This window comes from Crocodylus siamensis, chromosome 10, assembly GCF_052110815.1.
Source record: "Crocodylus siamensis isolate JL-2025a chromosome 10, ASM5211081v1, whole genome shotgun sequence".
NCBI lineage: Eukaryota > Metazoa > Chordata > Crocodylia > Crocodylidae > Crocodylus > Crocodylus siamensis.
In genome coordinates, this window is record NC_143404.1 from 15,263,026 (window position 1) to 15,281,624 (window position 18,599).

General features: G+C 41.5%; 1 protein-coding gene across 1 annotated transcript in view; it reads right to left on the reverse strand.

Annotated features, from left to right (window-relative positions):
* Positions 1-949: 949 nt before the first annotated feature.
* Positions 950-18,599, reverse strand: part of LARS1 (leucyl-tRNA synthetase 1) — a 46,379-nt gene continuing 28,729 nt past the window's right edge. The window contains exons 25-32 of the mRNA XM_090020933.1: positions 18,088-18,228; positions 13,239-13,379; positions 10,348-10,458; positions 9,168-9,278; positions 7,004-7,108; positions 5,914-6,009; positions 4,518-4,650; positions 950-1,341 (exon numbers count right to left, since the gene is read on the reverse strand). Of these exons, the coding sequence (XP_089877059.1) occupies positions 1,136-1,341; positions 4,518-4,650; positions 5,914-6,009; positions 7,004-7,108; positions 9,168-9,278; positions 10,348-10,458; positions 13,239-13,379; positions 18,088-18,228 (1,044 nt within the window). The 3' untranslated portion in view covers positions 950-1,135. The remainder of the gene's footprint in view (positions 1,342-4,517; positions 4,651-5,913; positions 6,010-7,003; positions 7,109-9,167; positions 9,279-10,347; positions 10,459-13,238; positions 13,380-18,087; positions 18,229-18,599) is intronic.

An 18,599-nucleotide genomic window follows, 5' to 3' on the forward strand; every position in this document is an offset into this window, starting at 1 on the left:
AATAAAAGTACCTCTTTATGCATCTAACTTGGGGAAGACATTTCTCAAACAAAAAGTGCATTTTAAAATGCAATGATAAAGGGCAGGGGAAAAGGAGATGTACGTTATCATGCTTAGCTCTCAGTATGACAGACCAGCTCATGCTATTACGTCATTCCCTTCCTTCCCCTCACCCTACGTCTGAACATCAGTAACAGGTTAAACCACATGCAGCAGCAGCACCCGTTGTGAACCTGACAAAAAAACAACTGTGCAGAACATTACTGTTTCTGCCACCTTTAATTAAATATAAATCTGCACATAGAAAGGGTCTGTTGTTAGAAGATTTCTGAAGCAGTTCAGCCCAGGACTCTCAAGGCTAAAACAGACCTCTTCTTTAAATGAACCCAAGATATTGTATGTCATTCTGGATGCCCTGCTTTAGAAAAACCTTATTTAAAAACCAGTTCGGTAGTCTTGTAATTATAACAAACCAACAGTTTAAACTGTTCATGAAACCATTTCCTTGAAAGCAATTAAAAACTGTTCCCTTAAAAATAATTTTACAAGCAACAGTTTTAGAAGACAGCAAAAGTACAACACCTTCATTAGCTACACTTCACTTCAGGCACTTCAGTCTTTTATATAAATTCTTGTCTACTGTACACACTGGGGAAACATCCACACATACTTTGAGGAGTTCTCCCATGAGACTACTTTTCATCTATAGGTCCACATAACATCCAGCAGGTTCTGTTGAAAGTCACCTCTCTGGAAATATCAAGCACCAAGTGTAGGTAGTTTTTACCCATCAATTCCCTTCGTATAACTAAACACAAGATCTGATGAGGTTCTAGAGAAATCACTATGTAGTTGATAAGTCACGTCTGTAAACTGTCTTGACACTGCAAAGGTAGGGAGCTGTTTGTGGGGAGAGATCTCGGCATTTGGGCAAACTGTTTCTTTCAAGAAGAGTCCAATGGCGGGAAGAAAATATGTTTATTATACACAAGTTTAAAAGAATATGGGGACAAGCCTACATGCACAAGTAGATATCTTTTAAGAAGCGACACTTGTCTTGGTCCATTATGGATGAAGCCATTCTGTAAGGTTAAAAACATCATTAACCAGGGATCAAGTCAGTGCTGTCCAGAATTTAATGTACTAAATAGACAACTGTGTCACCAATATCCTTTGTCAGGCCGTTCTCAGTGATGTAAATACGTTTTTCAGCCAGGTCAATGTGGAAGACGGCTTGCTCTAAAATCAGAGTTTTCTCTGCATCTTCCTTTCCAATGACAGGAACACGACGGGGGCCCAGTACAGGATCATCAAATCGCATGAGCTTCACTTTGGAGTGATCTAAAATAAAAGTTGTTAATAATCAGGTCCCAGGGAATCTGCACACTGGCTTTCCTCTGTGCTAGGCAGAAGGATGTATGCAAATAATATCTAGCCCTTCTAAAAAGGCTTGCTAAACAAATAAGCCGCAATGTCCTTGTCACATAGACACTTATGCCCAGAAAAATGCCTAGAAATAAGTGGCTGTATAACCATTGAACATCATTGGCCAGACTGGAAATAAAACACAGGAACCTTGATTCTCAAAGCCATGCACTAGGCTCTGAACTACACTATCCACCCTTTTGGCAGTTATAACTGACAAAAATTAACATCTTATTTCTTCTTATTTCTTTTTTTTTTTTTTTTTTGGGGGGGGGGGTGTTCCCTTCACAGGTAATCCCTTTTCAAAATTTAGACAAAACTTGTCCAATAAATGAAGAATAAAGGGCTATTAAAGCAGACTGAAAAATTATTAATGAGCTCAGAATCTAGCTGTCTACCAAAGCCCTCTCTCTCACCACTAGCTTTTAGCAAGAAACTACTCACCTACCTACAGTGACATCTCCTGGAAATAAAGGTTTAGTAGAATCATTGATTTAATCTGTCAATTGTTTCAAAACAGCCAGTTTGCAAAATTCTAATAATTGTGTTTAAATCTGAAATGCATTTTCCTCCATTTGTGCTTGGCTGTGCACATCATCCTGTATTTCTTCTTTGGAGTGCTATTTCCCTGTGCAGCATCAATATAAAATGTTCTTTGTCTTAGAGATAAGCATTAACACAAACACAAGCTGTTAAATGACATGGAAACAAAAGCAGCCTTTGCCATTAGAAACTTCTGGATGAAGTCCAGTTCTTACATCTTGTTACCAGTCCACACTTCTTCAGTTTTCTGCTTGGCTCTTAATTTTTGGAATCAGAAAAGTCTCCAGGCAATTAACAACTACTCTCTCTTTAAGAACGATGTTGCCCTGTATCACACCAGCCTGTAAGGTAACGCTCAGCAATGTGTTTGATGAGCAGTGTTTTCCATACAAAGTGAGGCATTCCTAAAACACACATCAATGTGTTAAATAAGCCAGAAAAAATTATTTGAACTAAAATTAAGAAGGAAAGAAAGTAGCCTCCAACAAAATGAGAGTTTTGGGCCTGAGCACATGACCAAGCCACTGTAGGGTAAATGAGGGTAGGGATTTACAGCTACTCTGTGCAAGGACCTGTGTGCACACTCTCTCTCTCTCAAGTAAACAAAAGCTAACTTGTCACAGCCTGCTTCTCTTCATCAGGAGCCTGTGAGCTCTTGTGGACTATGCACATAAGCAGTTACCGAGAAACAGATGACGCAGTAAATCCCTGTCTTTCTTTACCTTGCAGTAACTTGCCCATGTGCCTGTGTCCTTTAATGGCACCTGCAAGTACCTCATATCATTACAATGCGTACATTAAAATCAACCCTTGCAGCTGTTATCCCCATTTTACAAAAGACAAAACTGAGGCAGAGATGGTACGGGATTTGCTCCAGGCCACATGGCCACAGAGCCAGCAGCACACACTGGGGTTTGCTTGTTTTTTTCCTTCCATCCTATTAGTGCACATTGCCCCGGTACTTAGAGTGGAGGGATGCTGTACTGCAACATAAGGCAGGATTCAATAAACAAGACACACACTTATATGCCTAAAAAAGCAAAGCAGCAGAAACATTGTATCAAGTGATTTTCTGCAGCAGCAACCCTGGGACACTCCAAGAGGGGGGAAAAAACCAAACCTACAGTGGAAGTTACAGAGGAGATAATTTCTCTAAATGTAAGACAAGAAGAGAATTAGACTGGAACACAGATGTTTGCACAGAGCTGGTGGGGGCTTTGGTTTTGTTTAAGCCGTGTTCATTAATTTTACCATGAATCAAATTATCTGTAGCATTAAGTTACTCTCAGATGTTACAGAATGGCCTGCACGTTACCTCTTCATGTCTAGATAACTAAAACTACCACAAACTGTTCTACGGCATTGGAGACGTGCCGTTTTACAGAATCTTAGATGCAGAATCTGGCTTGTAGGTGACAAAACACATTTGCTTTAATGCCTTCGCACTGCAGCTCATTATTGCCAATGAACTAAGTGCTTTCAGAGAATCTTTCTGGTACTTATCACCTATTTCTTTTTGCACTATATAGTTTAAGATTTGAAAATGAAGCATTCAATGCATTAAGAAAATAAGAGCTGAGAGAGAATAAATGGCTCAGGGGATTTGTAATGGAATACTGAACCTCTCCCATTTAAGTCACTGGTTCCAATCTGCCACAGGTCAATAGTGACTAATAGACCACTGGGCAACTTTTCAGTGGTCGCTATTTTAAGTGAATTGATGGCTTCTATCCAGGTTCTTAGTGAACAGATATTCACATTATAAATCCTACTGCTATAATCAGCCTTTGTATTGGCCTTTGCTTCAACAACTTAACAGAGAGATTTAAGGAAGTACTATGAAGAAAGTATTTTCTCCCTAGAGGGAATAGCCATTGGTTGTGTATTAGTAAAAGGTAAAACATATAGAAAGAAGCTTCATAGACAAAAGAAGATTTAAGATGTCAATGTGGCAACTTTCCTAGAAATGAATCTACTTGAAAAAAAAAAAAGCCTAAAGAAAATAAAAATGAACCTGTCAGTGATTTCACTTCTGTGGGTTTAAACAAAAGAGGCCCTCAGCATTAAGGACGATGCTCCATACAGCAGACCATTGAACCATTAACCGCCTCTTAGAAATTCCTGGCCTAAGGAAACATCAGCTGTCCAGATGTTTCCTGGCAAAGGGCAGATAAATCGTTTGGTGAGAGAATACAGGACCTGGCATGGAAGGAAGAAAATAATTTTTAATGGTTCCCATAGTGACCATTCATTTGCATGTCCCCAATATCTCAGCTCCTGTCATTTCATTCCTGAAGAAATGCATGTGCTTGCCTTCACCCTTTGTATTCATTCATTAGCACCCATTTGGCTTCCTTCTAAGTCATCATGACCACTAAAGACCATATTTAAAAAAAAAAAAAAAATGAATTTTGACAAGGAGAACCTGCCAAATTGCTTACTGTTTTCCAGCACCTGTTGGAAAGGCTAGGAATTCAGAATCCCCAGTATCTTCTGGAAATCATGTGTAGTCAAAATGTGGTATCTGTACTTCCAAGCCAGAATTTTACCTTTGATTCCTCTGTCCATCTTCATTAAACGCCTAATTATTGCATCTCTGCTATCTCCTTGCCTGACCTCGATTTTTGTAGAGAAGTGACCATTTGATGGCTGGGGGTTCACCAAAAATACAGATACACTGGGCTGTAAAAAATGAAGGTTTAAAAAATTAACATGCACTTTTGTTTTCTCACGGGAACATGCAACCAATAATGGGATGGAGGAGAATATCTGGTATCCAACAGCTTTCTTGAAGGACAACCTTTTATTCAGAAATACTGGATATCAATGATGAGATTCAATTACTATCATAAATCCCCAAAAAATAAGTTGCAGTACATGTATAAAAAGCTTTTTGACTTCTTTAAATAAATACACTAAACTTTTACTGGTTAAGTAGATAAAGATTACATGATTGTAACTGGAGGATTGATACATGGGAGCACTGCAGTAAAAGTTCACACTATAAATTACTCTCTCTCTAAAAGATTTTTCTACGCAGGTATAGCAAGGCTTTAAAAGACTCTTTACCTTATAAAATTACATTCAGTACAAGACAAAAATAGATAACATTCTAATATGGGAAAAAATCCATTTTGAGATGCATCAAATAATAAGTAAAACAATTTGCCATGTGAGAGCTCATATTTATTTCTATACATTGGGTTTTGCAATCCCTAAATTGGTACAATAAGCAATACCACTATTTTAGAAACAAAGAGATATGAAGCAAGAAGAGCCCTGGTTCTTGTTTGGCTCCAGTTAACAAGTCTGGATTCTAGGTTTTACCCACAAGACTATCCATCCCTTCCTAGCAATTATTCTTCACAAATGTATGTATTTTTCAATCGGGCATTTCTGTTATGTCTCCCAGTCTGTACAAATTTAAGAAGTACAGAAGTATATATATATAAAACCAAAACAGCACCACTGCTTCAAAAAAATTAATTCAATGCTTAAAAGAGAAGCTGCATCAAAACAAGGAGATTTTCTTTACTTGTCACAACACAGCAGTGTGACAACCCACAACACTTCCCTGACAATAAGTCCTAAGCCTTTCCCAGAAGGCCAGCTTCTTTGCAAGAAAAGCTCATTAAGTCTCCATGTGCCTCACTCCTTGGCTATTTTAGTAGATCAGGGAGTCATTATGGAGAATGATAGTTTATGATGTGAGAACTGAACAGCTACACCAAATACATAATCACACAGATTGTTTTGACAGCAAAGTGATTATGACTTAAGTCCCTACCAATTTGAGCTTCTTAACACAAGCAGTATACCCTGTAGCCCATGTTCACTTGTACAAAAATTATGCCCCAATGAGAACTTACAAGAAGAAAGTCAATTTTATTAAATCAGCTAACAAAGTAGCCTGTATTTCCAATGCTTGTGGATTTCTGAACTTACTTCCATTCTGAATGTGGAAAATGGTTTTCCAGGACAGCAATCTTCTTTTATTTTATCTTCTGCCTCAGAAGCAAACTTCACTTCAATATGATCCAGCTTTGGTGGGTGGAAAAAATGAAGAAATAAAAGTTTATCATTCCTCTGAAATAATGACAGTTACTAGACCACTGAACCAGAACTGTCCACACAGTACAGTGGAAGGCAACTCACACTGATAAAAAGACAAACCAAGAAAAACAGAAACCACAAAACTTAAACGAAACCTAAAAGCTGACAGGACATTACTCCACTTGCTCAGAAGAGGAACAAATTCTAAAGCACCTAGATCACTGCCTTCATATATTACAGAATATAAAATGAAGAGCACAAATAAATTCAAAATAAAGTAAATGAAATTAGAAACTCCAAAATAAGTCACTTCCTATACACAGGCCTAGGATTCTTCTTCGTTATGGCCCTGTCTTTTCAGCTGCATTTTAGCATAACCACAACCAAACTGGAATCCCCATGTACTAGAGAAATAATGGCATTGCTATGCATGACAACCTAGCTTTAAACACCCTGAATGGAAATTATTTCTTCCAAGGCCAGAGAGAAGCCACTTATATGGAAAGCAATTGCAAGATGAGAGGATATAAAAGGGGAAAAATCTGGCCACACTCATTGGCATTGCCTTGGATTCATTCTCCTTCCCTTATCTTGGAAGAACAGACACATTGGTTAGGCATCTCTTCTTGAAGAAGCCAGAAATATAAAACTGGCCTCTTCCACTGACTTCCTGGCCGATGGACAGTTCCAAAAAGCATTGGCCATTCCAAGCTAGACTCTCACTGGAGTTCATCTTCATATATAGGAAAAAGAATTTCCCAATGAGTCAGCGTACACTTGCTAGTCACCTCTGCATCATTTCCATATTTCATAGGGAATACAAATAGCAAGAGTAAACACGAAAAGCTAATGCAACTTTACATGCTCATGGGTAACCCAAGGCTGGAAATGAATTGATATAGGCCCTCAAGCTCAGGAAATGTTGGCCCGGCCGCTTCATTGAGTGTGGAATGATGAATACCCCTCCAAAAGAAATGCTAACCTCTAGGGAATTTGTCAAATAGACAATATTCTCCATGAGCACGGCCCGTTCATCAAATTCCAGCTCCAGATCAAGGACCTGTGGCCCCTTCTTCTCTAGATTCTCCTGTCACAAAGAAAGAAAATGTAATCAAAAACTTTTCAAGTCTGTATACACAGGTGATGCTAGGTTGCTGCAAACTCTAGGTACACCAACCTGGAGCAGAATAGGCTATTAACTGTTAGAGCTCTCTGCTGGCAATAATTTGTTCAGAAAGCACCACGGTAGTTATAATTTACTGTGAAATGGCAGCTTCTCCATGGAGTTACTAACACTGACAAGGAGGAACTACAGCATTTTAGATGTATGGATATTCTTTTAAATGTGAGAATATATTTTTACATTGAATTTGAAGAGTATTTAGAAATAGCTGTGAATATTTCATGCGTTTTAAAGAAGCAGTGTAGATCTCTCAAAATAAGCTATACTTTCACTGCTACTTTCCAGCAGGAATTCCAGCCTGACAACCTAGTACGGGATAAAGGATGAGATAGAGACCGGACACTTCCCAAGTGTTGTAAAACAAGTTCCCCATAGGGAGGATGGGAGAAAATTATTTTGTTTATTAAAACACAAGTAAGTTTAATATATCCGAGTCTCCATCGGGGCACACACAAACGGTAACTTGAAAAGGATCAGCATTTCACTTGATATCCATGGTTTCTGAAGCACAATACAAAAAACTTAACCTCCCTTTCATAACTAGAGTTCCCACTTTTTTCTTAATTTTATCAGTTGAGCATTCTGCCCTAAATCTGTAAGCAGTTAATTAGATTTAAAATGGCAAGGGCTTCCTGCATCGCTGGTAATTTTTTTAGACACAAGATTCCTTAAATTACCTACGATTTGCTTCATTTTGTAAATTAGAAAGTATTTTCTGTTACAATGAAATGTTCCTTTGACAAATGGGATGAACAAAGAGAAACAGCTTTTGTACACTGAAGTCGCTCACCAATCTATTTCTAAGTACAACATATTGGCCAGGGGTATTTCTGTGTCTCCTTATGTAATCACTCTACTGCCATTTAAAAACGTGCACACAGAGACTGAAATGTGGAGTACTGAAAGTGACTGGTGCTCTGGAGACAGAACACATTTAAGCCAGGTTAAAAAAATGCATGTTGCAAACCCCTAAATTAGAATAACTTCTTCCAACCCGGGGCAGAATTACATGCAAAAGAATCAGGGTAAAACTCCACCAGTGTGACTAACACCAAAGTAGGTGTCATCTGTCTGCAGCTTATCTCAGGGTAACTACCGACTCGAGACAAACAGGTTCCCTGGCATCCAGTGGCGAGGCTCTGTAATAGCAGTTTACAGTATGAGCTACATAAGGATAAAACTACAGGCTTGTCCATTACATACCCCCTTGTCAGTGACACGAACATAAAAAAGATTAATATAAATTAAACTTGGAATATGGGGCATCTATGCACACCATAAGGCACAGAACATAGGAAAGCCATCTAACAAAGGCTGGATAAAGGCATCAAATGTGGGATGCACGAAGAAAATGTGCTTGCCTTACACATTTATATTTGAAACACTGCTGTCAGAAATGGGACCATCTGAAGCCAAAGCAAGACAGATGGCAGCTCCAGCATCCATAGAGAGCTTTGCAGCCTCAAAAGAACCAAATATACAGATGGTTTCCTAACAAAGTCTTTTCTCCTTAACCTCTAAAATCATGTATACAGGATGTATTCTGTATGGGGCTGTATATAATTTGGAATGGAGAGTTAAAGTAGCACAATCTCAAGAGAATGCCATACCACCAACTTGTTTTATTTCAGCAGATATTGACCAAAGAGAACAAGTGAATGTTTAAGCTAACAAATAAACCTTGTTTAAAGAGAATGAAAATCAAGATCCTCATGTAAATTCCTGACTCGGAGGGAACCTTAAAAACATAAATAAATAAAATATCACAATAAAATCTTGAGTAAGTGAAACACCAGGACACACATTCCAGTTTAGCAATCAGGTTTTTTGTTCTGATGCCCTCTTACAAACCAAATGCCTAGCAAATACTTTTAGATTTGTACCAAACATCTAAAGCACACCACGAATTCTGCTAAGAGTAAGACAGCGGCAGTCAAGAACTGTGCCATGTTGTGACACCTACCTTAATCATGGCAACAAAAGGCATAGCCTTCTTCATGTATTTCTTCAGCTCTGGCAAGGTGTTCAACTCCATGGCAATTATTTTGTTATCTGGCAACTGTCCTCCATTAGCCTGAAACATTGATCAACATTCCATTAAACATTCAATAGCAACACCCTCCCACCAGTTTGCCATTCACCTTTACACCTTCATTCACACTTCCCCAACTTCCTATAAATGACTTTCTTCCAGCTCTGCATGCTCGTCAAAGGTCTCATGATCCCACAAGACCTTGAGTAGTTCCCTCCAATTAATTTTAAACTACTTTAGAGGTAAACTGGAAAACATTTTGCATGGTGTCCTCAGCCATGCAAAGCTACGTGCACAAACCTATAACATTAACTATGCCATAATTTCCCCTACAGCATATTTTAACCTCCTTTTTTAAAAAACCTCCCCTTTCCAGATATGAAGCATAGTTTGACTGGCTCTGGAACTTGCTCAGCTGCTCCCATTGAGAGCAGTGAGCCATATGACTACGGATGCAATAGCCAACTTTGACTCAATTTGGAAAAAACATACAGGTAGGACTCCAGTGTGGCTTATCTTCAGAAAACCAATGTTTGTTCACTTTAAATCATAAACTATTCATGAGTCACAACAATTAAAGGATGAGGTTTGGTAGCTAAGAAATACAGGACCTGCTGCTTTAAAATCAGCTTTCTTTACACTTGCAAGCAAGAAGAATTTATAGCATTTCAACACATTCCCTGCAAAGTCACCAAATATAATACTCACCAAAGACCAGAATGGATGTTTTTAAGATTCCTTGCATAATAAGGCAGCACGAATATGATAATGGCCAATATTTCTTCTGAAATATTCTTGGGGGGAAAATATTTTACAAGAGGTATTCACTGGCAAAAAGATTAAATATAACTGAACACTGGTCAGTTACTTTACATATTAAAAATGTCCAAAGCAACATAGTCATATTATGAACTCAACAGTGTGCCAAAGGACATTTTTATTGGATCTAATGGAGAGTTATAAGAGCATACTAAAACAAGTTAAGACTATTCCTCCCTACGTTCAAAAAACTGTGACAAGTTTATTTTTCTACCTGTGAAATAAAAGTTAAGAGCCCATAAGAACTGTTGTTATAATAAAGTGATCCCAAGAAGCATCAACAAAACATCACCTGGTAGTGCTTGCGCAGAACTGACAAGGTGTTGTGTTGCCAGGGTGGGTAGTTCTTTGCTACGTAGATGGTGCAATGAGAAGGTTTCTGGGGTGCTTCCTTGCTACTCTTCTGTAGAAAAAGGAAGACAAGAAAAACAATTGTCATCTGAGCTGATTCTCTGAAGCTACTATGAATAACTTTGCATGTGTAACCCTGCTTGTTATGCATTTCAGCTATGATTATGTTCTATACTGACAATGTTGAGAATTCTCTCTCTGCATACTGTTGTTAATATGGATGCTGAGAAGTCTGGGAGCATCTTGTGCCTGTTGTCCCCGTTTGTGGGCCTGTGTTTTACTATTTGGGGTTAAAAATGTGCAAATGTAAAAGGCAAGTGGACCAAATGTGCCCTCAAGCCCTTCCTTCCCAAACTGTCAAGTCTGTAGGCACACAAAATGTTGCTAATGCAAAGTTATGCACAAGTCACTGAAATGTCAGGCTGTCCTGTGAGTTGGGCAGATCTGCAGGAGGGTGCCCTTTAGTTTTAGTACAAGAATAGTGTCAGAGGAGCAGGAGAGCTTCAAGACAGAAGTGACTCCCTCAATGGCTTTGTGCTTTATCAACTTCAAGGGAATGTGTTTATATGAGCACTAGTCCCTATAGCGGGTTCAGATGGAAACCTGACATTTGCTATAGGTAAAAAAGCTGAAAATGAACCTGCTGCTAAAGTTGGTCAGAGTCTAAAAGAGCTGGGGATGCACAGGCAATCTGAAGAGGACCAGCAGTAACCTCTGGCAGCAGCAGGAAGAGCAGCAATCCCTAGCCATGACCCCTACCAGAAGACTGGCAGTAACTCCCCACGCAGCACTTACTCTTTTGGCTGGTGCAGGAGGTAGTGGCCCCAGAGCAGAGTAGCAACCCCTGGGAGTGAGAAACAGAATCCTCTGGGGCGGGCCTCCATCCCTGCAACTTAACTGGCTAGGTGGTGAAGTCCCAAATGGCAGTTCTGGGCAAGTCTCCCTCACCACTTGATTGGGCTACATCAGCGACAGGCAATTATTTTGGAGGGCCATTTAACAAGTACTGGGCAGCTGTCAAGGGCCTCAAGGGTAGCCCCACCCCTTGACAGGTACCCCATCCCCTGGTCTTCATCTTGGGACCAGAAGTCCCACCCCTAAGCCCTACCGGAAGTCCCCCCTGGTTCCCCCCAGAAGTACTCCTTTTGGGAAGGGGGTTTGCCATCTTGGAACTGGGAAGAAAAAACAAAAAACCAGAACACCAAATTACAGTAAAAACATTATCCGGCACTCATGGGAAATGGTGGGTGCCGGATAACAAAATATGCCGGTTAATTAAAAAGCCCGAACAGGCATCTTTGCCCATTCGGGCTGTTTATTCTTCTGTCACATCGCGACCCCTCCCACAGGCCCCAAGGGACAGGGAGGCAGGCCCGACACAGGCTGCTTTGCCCCGGCCCATGGGGGACGGGGCGCTTCCAGTTTCACTTTATCTTACTAGCTGGCATGCCCGTTAATAGAACATGCCGGCTTGTAAGGTGCCAGTTAATGGAGCTTGTACAGTATGTACTAAAAATCAAACACTGACAATAACTTATTTTAATTTTATTTATATATTAGTTGTCCTATATTAGTTGTCCAGGGGCGGTGTATATAGAGGTGATTGCATAATAGCTTAAAATGAAGTCTTATTCTTGGTGTGTGCGTGCATGAGCCGAAACCTGGGCACAGCCCTGGCCCACACTGCCCACCTGTGGTGCATCCTGCCTCCCCCTGGGCACACAGTGGGGCTGGGGTATCTCCACAGCTGGACTGCCTTTCTAGGCAGCCCAGGTGGCAGCAGCTCCTTCCAGCTGCTGCCACTGCTGGCCCCAGCCTCATGGTACTGGCGGGGACCAACGCTGCACACATCTGAACCTGTGCGCCCTGTGCCTGCTCCAGGCTTGCCTGCCCAGGCTCAGCAGCAGCAGTGTGGGACAAAAGCTGTTTCTCGGTGTGGGGAGAAAAGTGGCTCCTCCCCCTCCTGCTGCTGCCACCTGGAGCCCACGCCACACAGGGCTGCCCTGCATCTACACCACCATCACCTTTGGGCTGCTCCATGGGACAATGGTGGCAGCGCAGAACGGACGCAAGGCAGCCCAGCATGGCACAGGCACTGGGCGGTTGCAGCAGGAATAGTCCAGCAGTGGCAAGGTGGAGGGCCGCTCCCCCCTCCAAACTGAACAACAGCTTCTGTCCCACGCCACTGCTGCTGAGCCTGGTTGAGAGAGCCCAGAGCAGGTGCAGGCCACGCAGGGTTGGGGCTGTACTGTGCAGCGCAGATCCCTGCCAGTACCGCGGGGTTGGGGTCAGCAGCGGCGGCAGCTAGAAGGAGCCACCGCCACCTGGGCTACCTAGAAAGGCAGTCCAGCTGCAAAGCCACCCCATCCCCACTATGTGTCCAAGGGGCAGCAAGATGTTGCCACACTGCTGGACTGTGTCTGGGCCAGGCAGGACCAAAGGACCTACTGTGGGCTGGATGCAGCCCGCAGGCCATGTTTTGCCCACCCCTGGAATAGGTGGTAGCTCCCCTGCATTAGTTTACCAGTGACTGAGACTATTAACTGTTTCAGCATTCAGCTAATGTTTAATAGTTATGGTTTTCTTTCAATTTATGTATGTGTTCCCTTTTCCCTAGTAATAAACCCTGTTTCAGCTGAACACTGCCTGCGAGAGTGGGGAAGTTTGTTCACTTTAGAACACCCAGTTGAAATGTATTTTCCCAGATTTCTCAGTGGGGGCTTAAGCTAGATTTAGAAGCTTACTGTTAAACCTCTAAATTTGAGCCTAGCCCTTATTACTACCATAAATGCATGGCAGAAGGGTTACATATGCACGTTATAGCAACTTTACCTTTCCTTTAGCTGGTGTCATGTAGTTCTTGAGACGGAGACGGAGATCATGAGCTGCTTCCATGAGGTATTGGGAAGAGCGAATTAAGATATCATCCACAGGACCAGCTACTGGCCATGAAGCTTTCATGATGGAGTCAGGCTTTAACAACAGAAATGACAGGAAGGAAAATTAATTGACATGAATATCTGGTGGCTTCTCTATTACAACTTAAATGAAAGCTAAACAGCAGAGAGAAGTGAAGAGCTTAAGCTTTACAGTACTCCAACACACTGACCCTGTAACTCAACTGTGAAGGACAGAAATATACTCCTAATTAGCAGCACTTGTGAAAGTGCATTAATGCCCACACACACACACGCTTGATATACAATTACATAACTTCATTTACCAGTTTAGGATTTACTTCTACAGCAGTTAAGTTATACCTATAGTGATCTAAGTAAGACGGAAAAACTTATGGTTTCCCCCCTGAAAAGCTACATATAACCTCTGACGGTGCTGTGACACAGCGAGTACAAGTCACCACTATAAGAAACCTGCCCAACCCCCAGCCATGGGTCTAGAAGTCCTCAATGGCAAAGTAGGAGGAAGATGTTAGAATCTCAAAGGCTGCAAAGATGGGTGAAGGCTGAAGCAGAACAAGATCCCCAGTTGTCTTGGTCTCCTTGCCATTGGATCAAGGCCCCTTCTGTCTAAAGCCATGTGGAAGCTTATGTGCTTCTCCATGATAAAAGAAGTCATGCACAGGCATCTTCCATGAAAACAGCTTTTCCAGCACATTCCTCAAGCCCTTTGAGGACAAGCTAATGGTGAAGGGAGCAGGATTGCAAGGTCTGGAAGCTCCTAGTCATGGACTGGCGCGAAACATCGGCAGTTACAAGGAAGTCATCTAGCACTTGAACAAGACAGAAGTGCAATTTGCCAGCTGTAACCGTAACTGAGCAGCCCTCTTCAGGATCCACTCTGCTTACTCCACACAGAGAGAGGGTTAGAAAAGGTGCCCTAAACATAGCCCACCTAATACAGTATTCTGTAAATCCTCCTGACTTGATAACTGTCCAATGGGATCATTTTTACTGTGGTCAAACTACCAATGAAGACATGCCACCAGTTTCAGGACCTAGAATATCACGACCCTCCTGGACAACCCTAATGGTGAAAGCCCAGAGTGCCGCTTTGCACTCATGGCCTGAGAACCTCAGGCAACAACACTGATATAGCTGCACCGAGCGAAACTCAGTGAGCAGAAGATGGGCACCTCAAAGAAATGGAGATGGTGGGTAGGGTAAACAGGAAGGAGAATGCCGACTTCATGGAATTGGTTTTGCCATTAAGAATGAACTCATAAACCAAATAAATGAGTTCCCTATTGGAACTAATGAACGCCTCATGGCTGTCTCATATTGGCAGGGAGTCAATATGCCATCGTCATCAGCACGTATACCCTGACTCTTGATGCCACCAATGAAACCAAGGAGGGATCCTATGCCAACTTCGACTAAGTCCTTTCTGACATTCTGGAGGGAGACAGACTTATTATTCTTGGTGATTTCAATGCCAGAGTCGGAAGGGACTCTAACCTTTGGGAACAGAACCAATTGGCAAAGAAGGAGGAGGAAAGGTCAACTTCAATGGCATCCTCCTTTTGAGGAAATGCATGGAACATGGACTCACCATCACCGACACCTTGTTCCACCAGAAAATCAGACACAAGACATCATGGCAACACCCACAATCTAAGCATCGGCACCTGATTAACTATGTCATCTTCCATGCCTGGGATTACAAAGATGTCAGTATCACCCAAGCTCGGACTGCTGGACTGATCACTGACTCACCTGCTCAATTATGTCACTCAAACGAAAACGGCAGCAGAAGCAATGGAAGATCAATGTAGAAGGACTCAAGGACCCAAGCAAGTGAAAACTTCTTCCACCAGTGCCTCAGCGAAAAACTGGTGATTTTCAATCAACAACAGGAGAATGTCAGCAGCATGTGTGGTGCCCTCAAGGCTACTGTCATCGGTGCCTATGAAGAGAAGCTTGGATTCTCTACTAGGAGACATCAAGACTGGTTTGATGAGAGCAACTGGAGAACCAAGAGTAAATTGACTGCAAGTGCAAGGCCTTTTGCACTTGGCAAGATGACACAAACTCCACATAAAAGAAACTGAATTTCCAACAAGCCAAGGTGGAGGACCCACAATATGAAGAACAAGTAGTAGGAAGACAACGCGAAGGAGATTCAACATCCCACTGACATACATGATATGCATAGTTTGTTCAGTGCCACCAAAGCCACTTATGGTCCAAGCGCTCAGGGACCTTAACACCTAAGGATGGAGGAGACCTGATAAGGAAAGGGAAGCCATTGAGGCTCACTGGAAGGAGCATTTTGAAGACCTTCTTTATTAAGACTCTGCACTGATGAGTGTTACCAACTCCATCCCACAGCACTCGGTCAGAGATGATCTCAGAATCCCTCCAACCCTTGATGGAGGTGAGGAAAACCATCAAGCAGACGAATGACAAAGCACCTGGAATGGATGGAATCCCCACTAAACAGGGAGAAGAGGAGCTCACATTACAGCTTCATGCCCTCATCTTAAGGGTCTGGAATGAGGAGGAAATCCCAGACCACCTCAGGAATGCCATGATTGTCACAATCTCCAAGAAAGACAGTCCAACCGTGGAAGCCACAGAGGAATCACCTTGTTGTCCACCACAGGAAAGATCACTGTGAGAACCCTCCTGAACTGTCTCCTTCCACTTGCTGAAAGAGCTTCTCCACGAATCTCAAGAGGCATAACTGACATGATCTTCAGTTCGCCAGCTGCAGGAGAAATGTTGGGAACATAAGCCTCCCTACATGGCCTTCTTTGACCTCACAAAAGCTTTAGACTCTGTCAGGTGAGAAGTGCTGTGGAGGATCCTTCTGAACTACAGATGCCTAGCAAAATTTTTCACCATTCTCTGCCTGTTCCATGACAGTATGCAAGTGTTGGTTCTCACAAATGGATCTATCACAGATTCTTTTTTAGTTCAAATGGAAGTTAAGCAAGGCTGTGTCATCGCTTCAACATTCTTCTCAATATTCCTTGCCATGTTACATCTGACCACCAACAAGCTTCTAGCTGGAGTGGATCTAAACTACCAAATGCATGGTAAGCTGTTTAACCTCAGCCCACTTTAAGCTAAAACCAAGACCCTGACCCCAATTATTGAGCTCCAGTACACAGATGATGCTGTAGTGTATGCTCACTTGGAAGCAGACCTTCAGGCAATTGTCAATATCTTTACCAAGACACAAGAGAATAGGACTAACATTTAACATTCAGAAGACTAAGCTCCTTCACCAACAAGCTCCTAATGAATAGTCCCCAGCTTCAGTAATCCAGATCCATGGTGAGACCCTGGAGAACATTATTTCCCACACCTAGGAAGCCATCTCTCATAGAAGACTAACATGGATGAAGAAATCCAACATCCTCAAACGTGCAAGTGCAGCCTTTGGACACCTGGAGAGACGGGTCTGAAGATCACAACATCAGATTCAAAACCAAGTTCATGGTTATCAAGCAGCCGTGATCCCCACCTTGCTGTATGGAGCTGAGACATGGACAATGTACAGGAGACATCTAAAGTTGCTGAAGAAGTACTATCAACACTGCCTGTGGAAAATCCTCCAAATCCAGTGGGAAGACAGATGTACCAAAGTTAGCGTCTTCCTGCAAACAAACACCACAAATATTGAGGCGATGATGATCTAACATCAACTTTGTTGTGCTGGCCATGTCATCCAAATGTCCACTTCCAGACTCTTGAAGCAAGTTTTATTTTTCCGCTCAGTCAAGGCATACACTCAAGAGGACAGCAGAGAAAACACTTCAGGGATGATCTCAAGGCCAATTAAAAACAATGCAACAATGATGTCAACTCACTGGAGACTATCACTCAGGAGCACCCCAAACAGAGGAAGAGTCATCTTCAGAGATGTCAGTACTTTGAAACCTAATGACAGCACCAGGGGATGAAAAGATGGGAGTGGCAGAAACAGCATGTCACAGACCAAGTACCTCCCATCCCACACGTTAACACGTCCGAGCTTCAGTAAATTCTGTTGATCTCAGATAAGCCTCTTCAGTCCTCTTCAGACACACAGATAAGACAATCATCCTCAACTGCGAGCGAGTGCCGAAGCAGTTGAAACCACGTGTGAATGAACCCCACGTTCTTATTTGGGTTAGGCTTAGATCAACTCATAGCAGTGACTGAACCTGACTAAATAACTACATTAAAATTAGGTTACTTCACCTTCCTTGCAAATAGAGACATATCTGAATTTATTGTGTTCATATACTCACCTGAATAAATCCTCTGTTTACATAAAAATATCCATACATAGCCATGGGACTGATCCAGGCTAAACTGAACTCAACAGTTAAGCTTCTAATGATTTCAGTGAATTCTGGATAAGCCTACACAGCAGCGATGATTACATTTTTATATGAGCATTAATGTTTGTAATTACATACACTTCAAATACTATCACAATATTTCATTAATATTAAACTTACACAAGAAGACTATCACAATTATACATTTCTTATGTGCATATTACCAGTTTAAACTCAAGATTTTAGGTAATAGCAGCCAAAACATAAGGCAATCATTCCAACTCTAATGGATCAATGGTGGTTCTAAATCTGCCGTTTTCCATGCAAATTTGTTTCTTTCCTAAACTTCTCGCTGGCTTTTCTTAACATTAATATAGACATATATGTTTACTAGAAACAAGTCAAATCCCAATCCTAAAAGACATGTTTAAAATAAATACATACTAGTACCTTTCCCAACAGTGACCAGATGTGCTCACATAAGTGGGGGCAGATGGGAGCCAACAGCAGTGTCTGAATTTCAATGAATTGAAATACCAAGTCCATATGCATTCCTTCTATTGCTAGTTCCCGGTACTTATCTTTTGCTGCCTGAAACACAGCCAACATAGCCACCATTAAACATTCTAACTGTCAGAGAGAAACATTTCTTTAAAAAAAAAACAAAAAAAAAAACCAATTTCTTTGGCCTAATACGTATTTAAAATGTAAGCTACCTAGAAACCTATAATGGATTATTAAAAGGACTATGTTTCTAAAACAGCTGGGAGTAGAGTATGAACTTCTGCCAATTGAACATTATTGTTTTATATTATTATGGCTCTTAAGGAAAAAAGACATTTAAATCGGCACAGACATAAAAGTCAAGAATAACTGCAACTGTATATCACGTGCTATCATTCTGAATAGCCTATATAAAAGATACCATTAAGTACTAAGAAAAAGGCAATAAATGTGATATA